At 40.5% G+C, this 15,630-nt stretch overlaps 1 protein-coding gene across 1 annotated transcript; it reads left to right on the top strand.

Moving 5' to 3' along the window:
* Nucleotides 1–541: 541 nt before the first annotated feature.
* On the top strand, nt 542–8,201 carry LOC135055575 (keratin-3, type I cytoskeletal 51 kDa-like). The gene is made up of 8 exons (XM_063959805.1): nt 542–1,108; nt 2,355–2,437; nt 4,120–4,276; nt 4,995–5,156; nt 5,501–5,626; nt 6,084–6,298; nt 6,380–6,465; nt 7,738–8,201. The coding sequence occupies exons 1-7, from the start codon at nt 566–568 to the stop codon at nt 6,453–6,455; spliced, it is 1,362 nt and encodes a 453-aa protein (XP_063815875.1). The 5' UTR covers nt 542–565; the 3' UTR covers nt 6,456–6,465; nt 7,738–8,201.
* The last annotated feature ends 7,429 nt before the right edge of the window (nt 8,202–15,630 follow it).

The following is a 15,630-nucleotide window of genomic DNA, read 5'->3' as shown; positions in this document are numbered from 1 at the left end:
AGAAGAAAATAAAAGGCACAACTCATTTACTTGTTGCCCCACAATTGTTAAGTTTATCTGATACTAATACCATTATTGGGATGTTTTTGTTACTGAGCAGTAACAAAATTGACACTGGCATGTTATCAAAAAACACGTCTTCCATCTAAATAATGTCTATGTATGTACTTAAAAATTTATCCTTGCTGGATCTTATCTTTCTGCATAATCTTTACAACTAATAATTATGGAAAATTCAGTTACAGAAAACTTGTTCTCTATCTAAGTATTCTGATCATGTGACAGCTCCATGTACTCCACCCTAAATCATTCTCCAGAAACAGGACAAACAAACAAGGGTGAAAAGAGCAGGGTGATGCAAGTTGATTAATAATGGTAATTGATCACAGTGCAGTAGCAATAACTTGGCAAGCAACTCTACTGTTTAAAAAAATAAAACATTCAAATTCAGAAATTACACACCCTTTGAATATCATATATAAAGAATAAAATCTGTTGAGATATCACACTTTCCACGGGAGCTGCATTTTTTCATCTGGAAAGGTTGTCATTTTGCTTGAACATCATGTCTTATTCTTATAGACAGACATCACGGACAGCAGGCTCAAGCTCTGTCTCAGCAGGTTATGGTGGAGGTGCTGGTGGTGATGGCCACTGTGCAGTAGGGGGAGGATTTGGAGGAGGTGCTGGATTTGGTGGTGGTGCTGGTGGATTTGGTGGTGCCGGTGCATTTGGTGGTGCTGGTGGATTTGGTGGTGCTGGTGGATTTGGTGGTGGTGCTGGTGGTTATGGTGGTGGAGCGGGTGGATATGGTGGTGCTGGTGGTTTTGGTGGTGGAGCTGGCTTTGGAGGAGATTTTGCTGGTGGTGCTGGTGGTGGTGGCTACCATGAAAGCCTTTTCTCTGGCAATGAGAAACAAACCATGCAAAATCTTAATGACCGCTTGGCTTCTTACCTGGATAAAGTCCATGCACTGGAAAAGGCAAATGCTGACCTTGAAAGTAAGATTAAGGAATGGTATGAAAAGCAAAGGCCCGGTAGTACTTCTGGAGAAGGAAAAAAAGACTACTCTAAATACTACACCGAGATTGATGATCTAAAAACTAAGGTAGGTTTAACAAAAACTATTAGTTTAATTATTGCAAAATCTGGTGGATAAACTGCTGCTTTGTTCATATTAGATGAAACAATGACACCATCAACTTTATAACTACCTAGAACCTTAACAGGAGGAACTGATCATTATTGCCAATATTACAAAACATCTTAAACTGTATATGCAATAATTGTAGATTAATTTAATTGAACTTGCTGTTGGAATGCTTTCTAGTTTTAAATAATTGGATGAACTAAGAAGATAAAGGATGATGTTAAAGTATATTTCATATAAAAAATGTTGAATTATGTTTATTATTATTACTATTATTATTATTGTTGTTGTTGTTGTTGTTATTATTAATAATAATAATAATAATAATAATAATAATAATAATATCATGTTCCCTTTAAACTTGGTCTATGCTGTCATTTCTCAAACATGTAGGATTTCTAAAACTGACAAGTACTAAACTGCTATTTCAATAGTATACATGGAGTAAAACAATCTATCCTATATAGTAAAAAGCTAACAGTGCTCCTCACCTTTATGGGGAGATTGAAATGTTTTGAGCACTGGCGACCACTAGATGGCGCCTGACGCAGCAATTCAAATGTTGCTCCATTCGAGCGCACACAGCCACCGGTGCTGACATTACTGTTATGTGGCCAGGTTAGTGTCTCTCTTGTCTATTAATAGCTGAGAAAGACTAGTCTGGTGATAAAGGTTCTAAGAATACATAGCAATGACTTTTTTTAACTGTTTTTAGAAAAAAAGAAAGCTCCGGCACTGAAATAAGCACAAGAGCTCTATAATTTATCAAAGGTTTAATTTTTCCTGGACCTTTTATAACCTACAAGCCATTAATTTTAGACTTTTCAATATATGTTAGCATAATGGGCCTAATTCAGCATGGATCGCAAAGCAAAATCATTCTCTAATGGGCAAGACCATGTTGCACTGCAGGTGGGGCAGATGTATGTAACATGAGCAGAGAGAGTTAGATTTGGGTGGGTTATTTTGTATCTGTGCAGGGTTAATACTGCCTGCTTTATTTTTACACTGAAATTTAGATTTCAGTGTGAACACATCCCACCCACATCTAACTCTCTCTGCACATGTTATATCTGGCCCCCATCCCCTGCGGTGCACATGGTTTTGCCCATTAGGGAAAAATTTTGCTTTTGCGATCCATGCTGAATTAGGCCCAATATCTGGATTGTTGTGATAAAACTGTAATGGTAACTTGTTTCCACAGATTGTTACAGCTACCAGTGACAATGCAAGTATAGTACTGCAGATTGACAATGCCAGGCTGGCTGCTGATGACTTCAAGATGAAGTAAGTTTGATTTTGTGGCTGTTAGGTTAGGATTGTCCACTTGTGGTATACGTGGGTGTCACTCTACAACCAAGGATGAAACTGGAGTATTGGTTACACTATAGAACACTGCAGAGAATAGTAGCATAAGAGTGGCATCTAAAATTCTAGAATGACAATTTAGTTAATCAACAAAGTCCAAACACACAAATAGAATGAAAAGCTGTTAAAAGTGAAGATAGGGCCTATTCATCGTTCCTGAAGATCAATTTTTTACATACTGTTGTAGCAATGGCTTATCAGGGCTATTCATTACAGATATCACATATAAACTTGCAGCCCCAATACTGACTGTTGTCCCCATACACTAGTATGGGCACCTTCATTCATCAAATTCCAAAAATGTAATCAAATATGGATCCAACTGTGTACAGTAATTCACAATGAGTAAGATACAAGAGTATCCGGTGGCTTCAGTACCCCATAAACCTTGGGTTCAAGATATCACAATCTTTATTTCTTTATTCCTATATCTGTTTTTTTTTTTTGTTATAATCAAAATAATCATTTTCCTTCCTATTATTGTGACAAAAATAAACACTTCTTGTCGGAAACACAGTTATATGAACCAGAATGAAGTTTAAGCTCCATTTGTGCAATCTGTTAGAAAACCTTAGTTTATCCTTAAACTGATGTTCAGAACAGTAAACATAGAGGAGGCTATTCCCTTTCAGCATCTACAGTAGTATGTGTTTTCATGTATATCTAGATATGTAAAGGTACTCTTTATCATTTTACAAATGTGTACAGTTTAGGTAAGTTATCTAAAAGCATTGCCAAGACTTTGGGTGGATTGTAGGGGTGCTGCATGGGGTGTAGCTACATTTCCTCTTTGTATACATTACTGTGGTGGCATGTGCATTATGGGACTTAGATGGTGTGGTTACATCTCCTCTGCACTCCCATGTCCTTACGGAGGCCCAAGTAATCAGCATTCACTAGCCCCCGTCCTCTTGCTGACCGCAATTCAATTGATTTCACACCAAGAGCTATTCAATAAAACAGCCTTGTTCCCATGCAGTAAACCTGATGTTAATGCATGCTAACCCATTGATTACACTGAAAATGTAAAATCAATGGGTTTCCCTGCATGTTAAACCCAATTAGGATGCTTTCCTTGTAGACTTTGTGAGGAAAAGTCCAACACTGGCCTTAACATGTGGGATAAACCCTGGTAATTGTTTTGTCCATCACGGGTAATTAGAATTGGATTCCCCCCCTAAGAGTTAGTATACCTATAGGTATGCTCATGAGAATAATGTACATAAAAAATATTAATAAGAAGTTGCTAAATACTTTTTATAAGCCTATAAAAGTCATCCAAACCAATTTTCCTAACCCTTATTTAGATTAGAAAGAGGCAATGTTGTTGTAATGAGGTACAATGCATTTGGTATGGTACAATAATTCACATTGTGTCACCCGGTATAATATATTTACAGATGGAGTTAAATGAATATAAATGCAACAGAGCTCACTAACATAATCTATGTGATGTGGCTTGAGGAAGATAGCACTGTCACTGAAACAGTAGTAACTAGTAACTAGTGTCCAATAATCGCAACTTGTCTGTGAGAAACATGCTCCTCTGTAATTTGTATTAAATTTCATATTCACTTGTCTACATTTGTTTATCTTGTCAGGTATGAGAATGAGCTGGCACTCCGCCATAGTGTAGAGGCCGATATTAATGGCCTTCGTAAGGTCTTGGATGATCTTACCTTGTTCAAGTCTGACCTTGAGTCCCAACTTGAAAGTCTTACAGAGGAACTTGCTCACCTGAAGAAGAATCATGATGATGTAAGCTTAAAAGACATCTCATTAATTCCTTTGCCTTTAATCTATTTTGATATATCTATATATATATATCTATATATCTATCTATCTATCTATCTATATATATATATATATATATATATATATATATAAAAACACACAGTAGTATCTTTATCTCACGCCAACCTGGAAGCGGCACAACGGGAGAGGTCTTTGTTGGGTGATCTCAATAACATACAAGAAAAGCACAAATTCCCAAGTGCGCTAAGGTGAAAAGTGATTACAGAATTCTTCCAGTGTTAATTTTGTAGGAATGTAGACTGGAGGATGTTTAAATCTGGGAACCTGTAACAGGCACCCCTCACCAAATAGTCACCCAAACAAGAGGCCAACGGCCAATTAGTAAAAAGTTATTTTAACAACATACATTTGAACACACATGAATTTTTATACACAGTTCATCATGTAGTTTATATATATTGAAGCAATGAGTTATACATTTCAGTATCAGAAACATAACAAAGCATTGTACATAGAAATAGACGATTCCATTAGGGTTCAATATGTCCAAGTCAAACATCACAATGCAGGAAAAGGTACAGAAAATAATCTAGTGACAGGTTTAAGGAAATGTATGAAATATTCTAGAAGGCGGATGAGCAAAAAGGAGACTATAATGTACATATGTATATAAGAATGTTATTTAATATGTTAATAGCAAAATCTGTCTTTTATTCTGTAGGAGGTTAAAGGATCCCAAGTAACAACCGTTGGCCAAGTTAGCGTAGAAATGAATGCCACTCCCGGTAATGATCTTACGAAGGCTCTAAATGACATGCGGGCACAGTACGAGGCCATGGCTGAGAAGAATCGTAAGGACGCTGAAGATCAGTTCAACAAAATGGTAAGAAACATTGTTAGGCCCTGTCCTCATAAGGAACGTGTATAGATCATGCACACTGTGTGCTACGTAGGACTTGCTTAATGTAGGTGTGTTGGCCTGCCAGGATGCCAGCATAGATTGTGGTTCTGTGAACAAAGCAAAGGCCAAACATTGTCTTAGATGGCACTGTTTTGAATGTGGCAGGGGCAATATGAAAACACTGTTTAAATAATGATGTGGTGTAAATGCAATCACCTGCATAATTACAATACAACAGAAATATAGGAGCTTCTGTGCTGTTATTACAAATAAACTCTGCTTTCATCCTTTATGGATACTAACTAAAAAAAAAATTTCTCTCAAAGAGTGAAGGTTTGAAAAAAGAAATATCCACCGGTGTGCAGCAAGTCCATAGCAGCAAGAGTGAGACCTCCGACCTGAGGAAGTCACTCCAAGCCTTAGAGATTGAGCTTCAGTCACAGCTTGCCATGGTACAGAGTGAAACATAATTTCAGGTTTAAGGAGCTTTTTAACCACTGGGTGACATCAATTTATTGACCTGTACAAATCATCCTACAACTTTTACTAAATGCATTGCTTTGTCTTTGCAGTTCCTTGAGTGTTTTTTGGCAATGTATTTATATTTCAAGCAATTTTTTTTCCTTTTGTTGTCCTGGAATACAACAGTATCCAGTGCAGGTAGTACAACAGATCTGTTGTATTGACACGGAATGGAAATATTCAGCCTGATGATATAAAGCCATATCTAAACACACACACACACACACACACACACACACACACACACACACACACACACACACACACACACACAAATACCTACATGGCAACAACAACAAAGCATAAAATAGTTGTATATATAATTCTTTCAATCAATGTCAATTAAATAATTCCATATGTTAAAGTGTGATGCTTTCTCGTTGACAGAAAAAATCCCTAGAAGACACATTAGCGCAGACAGAAGGACGTTTCTGTGCGCAGCTTGCACAGATCCAAACACAAATTGCTGAAATTGAGGAGCAATTGTCACATATCAAAGAAGAACTACAGTGCCAGACCGAAGAATATGAAGATCTGCTGGACATTAAGACTAGGTTAGAGGCAGAGATCCAGATATATACCAAGCTCATAGATGGAGAAAGGTAAGAATAATTATGGACAGTTGTGTTTTGTGCCTGATTATTTCTAATGTACTTGTACTAACTGTCCATCAATAACTCAAGTGGTACTGGACAAAGTGGCTCAGGAACAGCTTTAAAACCAGGAACAACCCTAAGAGGTACTACAACCAGGCCATAATCCAGCACAGGTAACTATTTTTATGGCTATATTTTACTTTAGAACATGTTTATATTAACATTGCATTATAATAGACACTGCTATACAAACTGGCCACATGTAAAATCCATTTTATAATTAAAATATATACAAACCATTTACACAGGCATTTTTCTCAGTTCTCAAAAGTCTAACTTTACAAGCCTAATACATTCCTGATCCTCCTTCTATGCACCCATGGTATAAAGATAGAAGTGACATTGAAATAAAAAAGAAACGTTCCATTACTTATAGATACTGTACGTTGGCGATGATAATTTAAGTATGTAAACAGAAAAAAACATTTTTAGAACTCAATGAAAAAAAACTATGTTTGGGCAATCTTATGAAAAAAAGTCCCTTCTGAACATGGCTTTGCATAAATTACTTGAAAACTAGCCACACATGACTAACATTTTCCAAACTGGATTAGCAATGTGAGTTACAAATTTAAACCTCCAACAAGCCTTGGCCGATGTAATCACTACACCTTCCAGTGCCTCTCATGGGTGTAGTATGGTATGCCAGCTGTCGGGGTCCCTGCGCACAGCATACCGGCGCCGGCATGCCGACCTCATGGCGAGCACAAATGAGCCCATATTTACAGATGGCACTTGTAATTCCAGATATAATAGGGGGGAATGTACAGATGGAGCTTCCGTTATCTTTGCTCCATTTGTGACTAGGCACGTCTGCCTGGGCACACCTAATCACTCTGAGCGTCTCTGTCTGGCTGTGCACACGCGCCCAGACGGAGATGCTCCCTATTCACTTGAATGGAGAGCGTCTCTTTCCGGGCAGGCGCACGCACCCAGACAGAGACGCTTACAATGGGAAGCGGCTCTGTGCACTCCCGGCTTGACTAGGTGGACGGATCGCCTAGTTACACCGGAAGTGCACACCTGCACCTCAGTCAGCAAAGATAATGGAGGCTCCATCTGTAATAGGGTGTGAGAATTAGGAAGTGAGAGATTTTGGGAGAGTTCTCCTATTTTTTTTAAGTGGCAATCATTTACATGGCAAAATCAACCTGGTTTTGCTACGTAAATGGTTGACACTTTAAAATAAAACAGGAGAACTCTCCCAAAATCTCTCACTTCCAAATTCTCATACCCTATTACATTCCCCCCCCCCCCCCCCCCCAAGTGTGTATATTAAGTAGTGACCTAGACGAGTAAGGGGAGTAGACACATTTTGTCCTGAGTCTTATTTAGGTGTGTTAAGGGTGCACTGCACATGAATGACATTGTTTTGTCTTCTTTAGAGAACCTGAAAGAGGCAGAGATTGATGAAAGCGGTTGAAATTATTGCCAATAGAGAAGTTGTACAGATATTGTTGAAGTTAAAGAAAAATATTAATACCATCACTAATACCACCAGAAATACTGTCTATTCGAGCAAAATGGAAACCGTCTGGATTCACCTACAAATCTTTTATACTGTAGCTATTTTACTTCTTCTTCTCCTATGGGACTATATCAGCCTGGAGAGTAAATACATTGTGCAGATCAAATGATACCAGTGCATGCTGTCACATCTCAATAGAAACATTGTTACACTTTCTGTAACACTATTATGTAGCTGACTACTATATATGTCAGCGCCTGAAAGTTCTGTAGCTCCCAAGATGTTGCATCCTGTGTCTCTCTCCATTATTATGGGCATCTTCAGCATACTATCTACTGCTTTGCACGATTTGCAAAATAAATGCTTTTCTTATGCAAGTTATACCTGGTCATTGTTTCTTGATGTAAGCTGCATTATTATTATTATTATTATTATTATTATTAATTTATTTATATATATATATATATATATATATATATATATAGCACAGTAAGTACTCCACTGCACCTTATGAAGTACAGAAACAGAAACAGGATGAACAACACAAAAAAAAAAAAAAATTGCTTATAGTACAGAACATTTCATTACATGGACATTGTTTTTAAACATTGCATCATCAGCAGTCATAATGACCAAATAAGCAACAGGGCAGTAGAACCAAAAGGTTAAGTGCCATTGTAGGCAGAGGGGTGGAGATTATGGTATAGCTGAGAGAAGGAGAAGCATATGATGGAGGAGGTCCTGGCTCATGAGAGCTTACAGTCTAAAGGAAGGGGCAGACAGAAAGTATTGACACTAAGCAAGAAGCATAGGGCAATGGTTTCGGATAGGTGCTGAAAGGCTTTGATAAAGAAGTGGGTCTTTAGAGCCCATTTGATGTTTTGTAGAGGTGGAGAGTTGATATGGAGTGGGAGAAAATTACGGGGGAAAGGAGCAGCATGGGCAGAAAGTCTTAGAGATAGAAGTGGGAGAAGGTAATTAGTTGAGAGCAGAGGTGACAATCATTTGTGTAGCAGAGTGGCAGGGCTGGAGTATTATTGGAGATAAGGTCAGAGAAGTAAATATGAGAGGATTGGGTTAGGGTTTTGTAAGTGAATGTGAGAATTTTGAATTGGGTTCTGAAGGGAAAGGAAAGCCAGTGTAGGGCTTGTAGGAGAGGGGAGTTAGAGGTAGTATGTTTGTAGAGGACGGTTAGCTGGGTAGCAGCACTGAGAACAGATTGGAGTAAAGAGAGGTGGAAGTCAGGGAGGCCCGGTAAGAGGTGGGTTTCAGTAGTCTAATCAGCTGCTTCCTGTGTGAGAAAGGAATTGATCCTGGAGATATTTCTGAGATGGAACCCGGCAGGACTGTGACAGGTACTGGATGTGTGGTTTGAAGGAGAGGTAGGGGTCAAGAATGACCCTAAATTAGTGCACTTTCAGGCTAGACAAGATTATGATGTCAATAGATAAAGATATGTTGAGAGGTGAGGTTATTCGGGAAGATGGGAAGATTATCAGCTCAGTCTTACTTATGTTAAGTTTAATGTTAGTGTTGGGACATCAAGGAGGAAATGACAGAGAGACATTTGGTGATTTCTGTTATAAGAATGGGTGAAAGGTCAGGGTGAGAGAGATATATCTCTATTGAAGGCCAAAAGAGCTGATTAGCTCACCTAAGGAGTATGATTAAATCGAGAATAGGAGAGGTACAAGAGCAGAATCATGGGGGACACTACAGATAGAAGTGGAGAAGAAGTGGAGACAGAGAAAGATAAGTCAAAGAGGTAGGAGGAAAGCCATGAGAATGCAGTAACATACAGACTGAGGGAGTGAAGACTGGAGAAGAAAAGGGCATGTTTGAATGCAGAGGAGGCAGTTCTTGATGAGAGGTAAAGATTGAAGATGGTCAAGATGGGAACAGGTAACAGGAGAAAGAGAGTGGAAAAGGTATTAGAGCAGGAAGGAGGTGGATGGGCGGAGGACTGGATGAGGGCTATGACATAATCTCCAGATACTGGGGAGAATTGAGTCACTGCTGGTAAAATGGATGAAGAGGATGGAGAGAGGTAAGCTGGGAAAGGTGGGGTTATGATGGTCTCGTGGGATATGATGTCCTGATGTATGGATTCAATTGTAGATGTAAAATGGGTGGCAAAGTCAAGGGTCAAGTGTGAGAAGGGGGTCCAAGAAGAGGAGAGAAACAATACGGAGTTTAAAGTGGACAAGGGGGATTGAAGGACTTGGAGGAGGTGACAAGTGCCTTGAAATAAGAATTTTTAGAGAGGGAAAGAGCAGCACCATAGGTCGACAGCGTAAATGTGAAATAAGAGAAGTCTGCATTGGAGTTGGTTGAGCGGATAAGTTAAAAGAAAGGAGATGATAGTCATAAAGATGGAATGTGGAATTGGTGAAATCAGAAACTTAACAATGGATGTACATAAGGGAACAAGTTTGCATTACATTTGATGCTGCAACCAACAATAGATGCTGCTGTGTGCACTTTTCCATGACTCAGAATCAGCCCTCGAGCGTTCGTCCTGGGTTTCTAACGGGTGTTCCAGTTTCCTCCCACACTCTAAAAACATACTAGTATTGTAGGTTAACTGGAATCTGATCAGAATAACTGTAGTGTGTAAGTGTATGTAACAGAATTTAGACTGTAAATTCCAATAGGGCAGGAACTGATGTGAACCATCAGCGGCAGAACTAGCAGCTAGTGAATTGTACTGGGGCCCATAGCATTACAATGATTCAGACTGACTCATTATATGCCACCACCATCCTTCCCTACACCATACTGCAGAGCACCAGGTGGTGGAGTGGCAAAATACCCCCCTCCTCAGAGCTCCTCCCCTCTACTCTCTGTATTGCTCTGACTGAGGCTGTCCATGCTGCCTACACCGGGCATTGACATGTCCCCACGGTAATACTCAACTAAGTGATGCACTGCAGTTCAGGGCCCTGGTAAGTTACTTACAATATATTTACCATCCGTTGCCTGTCACCCTCTCCATGTCACCCTCCACATGTCACCCTCTCCATGTCACCCATTGCCTCTTCCTAACATCACCAACTGCATGTTACCCTCTCCCTGTCACCCACTGCCTCTCCCTGGCATCACCCACTGCTTCTCTCACCCTCTCTGTCACACAATGCCTGTCACCCTCTCACTGTCATCCACTGCTTCTCCCTGGTGCAGGGCCGGATTAAGGCTTGAAGGGACCCAGTGGCAACTAAGTTGTGGGGCCTTTCCCCAATAAATATGGTAACATGCTTCACAGTGCACCCCCCAATATTCCCCAGAGTGCCCCTAAATATGCCACATAGTGCCCCTTATATGCCACACCATGACCCCACTCCCTCAATATTTCCCACAGCACTCCTCTGTATAATATACAGTGACCCACCCAGTACTCACCATACTTGGTCGCCTTCTCCTGAATATTTCTGAATGTTTCCGCAGAGCGATTTCAGAGTCCCCTCAGTCACAGAAGTGATGTGTCATATGACACTGATGAGGGCATTTGGGAGTCAGGAGGAGAGTCATAAATAGGGTTGATGACACCCTATTTAAATAAAAATGACGCCTCTTGAAAACTTTTCCTTAAAATTCTGGCTGAATTATTATATTTATTTTGTACCCAAATAAACACACACTGGAAAATCAAATTAGGGAGCGAAAAAGCACTTTGATGGGTATTGCAAATATAGAGCCTCCATAATGCCTGCCAAGCTATAACCCCATCCTGGCACCCACCCCATCAAAGACACGTGACCTGATTGCCCAGCAATGATGCTTATAGCCTCCACCCCAAAGTACACACTTCCCCTGATCACTGTTTCAAGACATGCAATCCATTTGTAAATATACCCCACGATCACTAATCTATGGCAGAGAAAATGAAAAACATTTTTTAAATTACCAGATTACACAAAATGTTAAAAGTGCCATAAAAAGCCTAAAACATGCTTTAAAAACATTCTTGGGCAATCCCAACAATGTATTGTCAGGCAAAAAACTTCTTGGCTGATATAACTATTAGTATTCAAAGCTTGTAGGCAAACTGTGATAATCAAAAAAGGTGATGGACAAAAAGCATTAATGCAATCCAAAAAATGCTTCACTATAGACAGTCCAGAGTGTTCGCACTTACAATATGAAGGATGAGTGCGGGGTTGTCATTATATGTAATTTTATAAATAATATAAAAAAGAATGTTGAACAAATAAAACATCATTGCTTGATTATTAATTGTCATTATCTTTGGGTGATTTTTCTTGGCCAGAGGGTTTTCATCCTAGGGTGCTATGCATATGATCTGCTAAAAAAACCAAAGACCTCTGGTACTGTACATTGAATACATGATTGAGGTGGATCTACTCATAATTCCATCACATACTGAATCTACAGTTTTATATGTATTAGCGTACTGGGACACCATTTTGTTGTTTTACATATATATATATTTTTATAGATAGATAGATAGATAACGAGATATTGAAATAAATAAATATATATATATATATATATATATATATATATATATATATAGTACCGAAGGAATAACAGTGCCACTTGGAGACTTGTATACAGAGCTTTTATATGATAACATCACAGATCCCGGCATGTAAATACAGATGCCACTCAGAATACCGGCGTCAAAATACCGACAGCCGGAATCCCGATCATGCTTCTAGCTGGCTTCCTGCCGCGGGTTGCAGGTTAAGTTTAGGCATGAGAGGTGGGGTTAGGGTGCAGGGAATGGGAGATTAGGGTTAGGTACCGGGGAGGGAGGGTTAAGTTTGGGCACTTAGAAGGGAGGGTTAGGGTTAGGCACCAAGCGGGGAGGGTTAGGTTTAGGCAGCAGGGAAGGGAGGGTTAGGGTTTGGCACCACCTCGGAGTAATAGGGTTAGGCACCCACAAGGGAGGGTTAGGGTTATGGTAGAGGGCAGGGGAGAGTTAGGGTACTATACAGTAGTGATGAGCGGGTTCGGTTCCTCGGAAACCGAACCCCCCCAAACTTCACCCATTTTACACGGGTCCGAGGCATACTCGGATTCTCCCGTATGGCTCGGTTAACCCGAGCGCGTCCGAACGTCATCATCCCGCTGTTGGATTCTCGCGAGATTCGGATTATATATAAGCAGCCGCGTGTCGCCGCCATTTTCACTCGTGCATTGGAAATGTTAGGGAGAGGACGTGGCTGGCGTCCTCTCCGTTTATTAATGTTAATGCAAATATTTGTGCTTATTGCTTAATTGTGGGGACTGGGGAGCAGCTATATTATATAGGAGGAGCACAGTGCAGAGGTTTGCTGATCAGTGACCACCAGTTTTATACGTTGTCTGCCTAAAAAACGCTCCATATCTGTGCTCAGTGTGCTGCATATATCTGTGCTCACACTGCTTTATTGTGGGGACTGGGGACCAGCAGTATTATATAGGAGGAGTACAGTGCAGAGTTTTGCTGACCAGTGACCACCAGTATTATACGTTGTCTGAAAAATGCTCCATATCTGTGCTCAGTGTGCTGCATATATCTGTGCTCACACTGCTTTATTGTGGGGACTGGGGACCAGCAGTATTATATAGGAGGAGTACAGTGCAGAGTTTTGCTGACCAGTGACCACCAGTATCATACGTTGTCTGCCTGAAAAACGCTCCATATCTGTGCTCAGTGTGCTGCATATATCTGTGCTCACACTGCTTTATTGTGGGGACTGGGGACCAGCAGTATTATATAGGAGGAGTACAGTGCAGAGTTTTGCTGACAGTGACCACCAGTATATATAGCAGTACGGTACGGAAGGCCACTGCTCTACCTACCTGTGTGTCGTCAAGTATACTATCCATCTAGATTCTATACCTGTGGTGCATTTTAGTTTTGCAGTTTGCTGACAGTGACCACCAGTATATATAGCAGTACGGTATGGAAGGCCACTGCTCTACCTACCTCTGTGTCGTCAAGTATACTATCCATCTAGATTCTATACCTGTGGTGCATTTTAGTTTTGCAGTTTGCTGACAGTGACCACCAGTATATATAGCAGTACGGTACGGAAGGCCACTGCTCTACCTACCTCTGTGTCGTCAAGTATACTATCCATCTAGATTCTATACCTGTGGTGCATTTTAGTTTTGCAGTTTGCTGACAGTGACTACCAGTATATATAGCAGTACGGTACGGAAGGCCTACCTCTGTGTCGTCAAGTATACTATCAATCCATACCTGTGGTGCATTTCAGTTGTGCGCAGTATATATAGTAGTAGGCCATTGCTATTGATACTGGCATATAATTCCACACATTAAAAAATGGAGAACAAAAATGTGGAGGTTAAAATAGGGAAAGATCAAGATCCACTTCCACCTCGTGCTGAATCTTCTGCCACTAGTCGTGGCCGAGACGATGAAATGCCATCAATGTCGTCTGCCAAGGCCGATGCCCAATGTCATAGTAGAGAGCATGTAAAATCCAAAAAACAAAAGTTCAGTTAAATGACCCAAAAATCTAAATTAAAAGCGTCTGATGAGAAGCGTAAACTTGCCAATATGCCATTTACGACACGGAGTGGCAAGGAACGGCTGAGGCCTTGGCCTATGTTCATGGCTGGTGGTTCAGATTCATGTGCTGTTAGGGGAGTGTTTTTTGGAAGGGCCATCCTGCGTGACACTGCAGTGCCACTCCTAGATGGGCCAGGTGTTTGTGTCGGCCACTTGTGTCGCTTAGCTTAGTCACACAGCGACCTTGGTGTGTCTCTTTTTTCTTTGCATCATGTGCTGTTTGAGGATTATATTTTTGAAGTGCCATCCTGCCTGACACTGCAGTGCCACTCCTAGATGGACCAGGTGTTTGTGTCGGCCACTTGTGTCGCTTAGCTTAGCCATCCAGCGACCTTGAAGCACCTCTTTTTTTCTTTGCATCATGTGCTGTTTGGGGACTATTTTTTTTAAGTGCCATCCTGCCTGACACTGCTGTGCCACTCCTAGATGGGCCAGGTGTTTGTGTCGGCCACTTGGGTCGCTTAGCTTAGTCATACAGCGACCTCGGTGCAAATTTTAGGATTACAAATAATATTGTGAGGTGTGAGGTTTTCAGAATAGACTGAAAATGAGTGGAAATTATGGTTATTGAGGTTAATAATACTATGGGATCAAAATGACCCCCGAATTCTATGATTTAAGCTGTTTTTGAGGGGTTTTTGTAAAAAACACCCGAATCCAAAACACACCCGAATCCGACAAAAAAATTTCAGGGAGGTTTTGCCAAACCGTGTCCGAATCTAAAACACGGCTGCGGAACCGAATCCAAAACCAAAACACAAAACACGAAAAATGTCCGGTGCACATCACTACCAAGGACACTGGACCTCAATTAACTATGTAAAACCCACTGCATTAATGGTGGATATTGTCTGCAGATCTAATACTAGCATAGCCATGATGGCGTCAGTGATCCATTGTGCAACTGAGTCAGAGCAGTCATACTTGCTTTCCCTTACAGGATTGTTTCACAGTCATTTTTTTTTTAAATACTACTAGTAGTCTTCTTGGTCCCCTTCTGAAATGAAGATCCACCCCCAGCAGCAACAGGCCCAGCGTTTAAGGATTCTGCTGAGGAATCCTGGAATAGGGAGGACTCACCTAGCCTTAACAAATTGGATGCAGGACTATTTGTGATCATTACTGACCTCACTGAAAATGACGTATCATGGTAAAGGTATCTAGATCCTTAACGTCCCTACCTCTACTTATTGTGATTCCACAATAACTACAGATGGCTTTTTCAAATGTTCTCAGGATTTGGGTAAAAATAATTCCACACATAAG

This window comes from Pseudophryne corroboree, chromosome 3, assembly GCF_028390025.1.
Source record: "Pseudophryne corroboree isolate aPseCor3 chromosome 3, aPseCor3.hap2, whole genome shotgun sequence".
Lineage (NCBI taxonomy): Eukaryota > Metazoa > Chordata > Amphibia > Anura > Myobatrachidae > Pseudophryne > Pseudophryne corroboree.
Note: the sequence above shows the minus strand (reverse complement) of the source record. Positions and strands in the feature narration are given on the sequence as shown.

Coding starts and splice junctions, on each gene's coding strand:
- LOC135055575 (XM_063959805.1), top strand. CDS start 566: ATGTCTTATTCTTATAGACAGACATCACGGACAGCAGGCTCAAGCTCT. Junction 5,157..5,500: donor AAGATCAGTTCAACAAAATG/GTAAGAAACATT, acceptor TTTCTCTCAAAG/AGTGAAGGTTTGAAAAAAGA. Junction 6,299..6,379: donor AAGCTCATAGATGGAGAAAG/GTAAGAATAATT, acceptor CAATAACTCAAG/TGGTACTGGACAAAGTGGCT.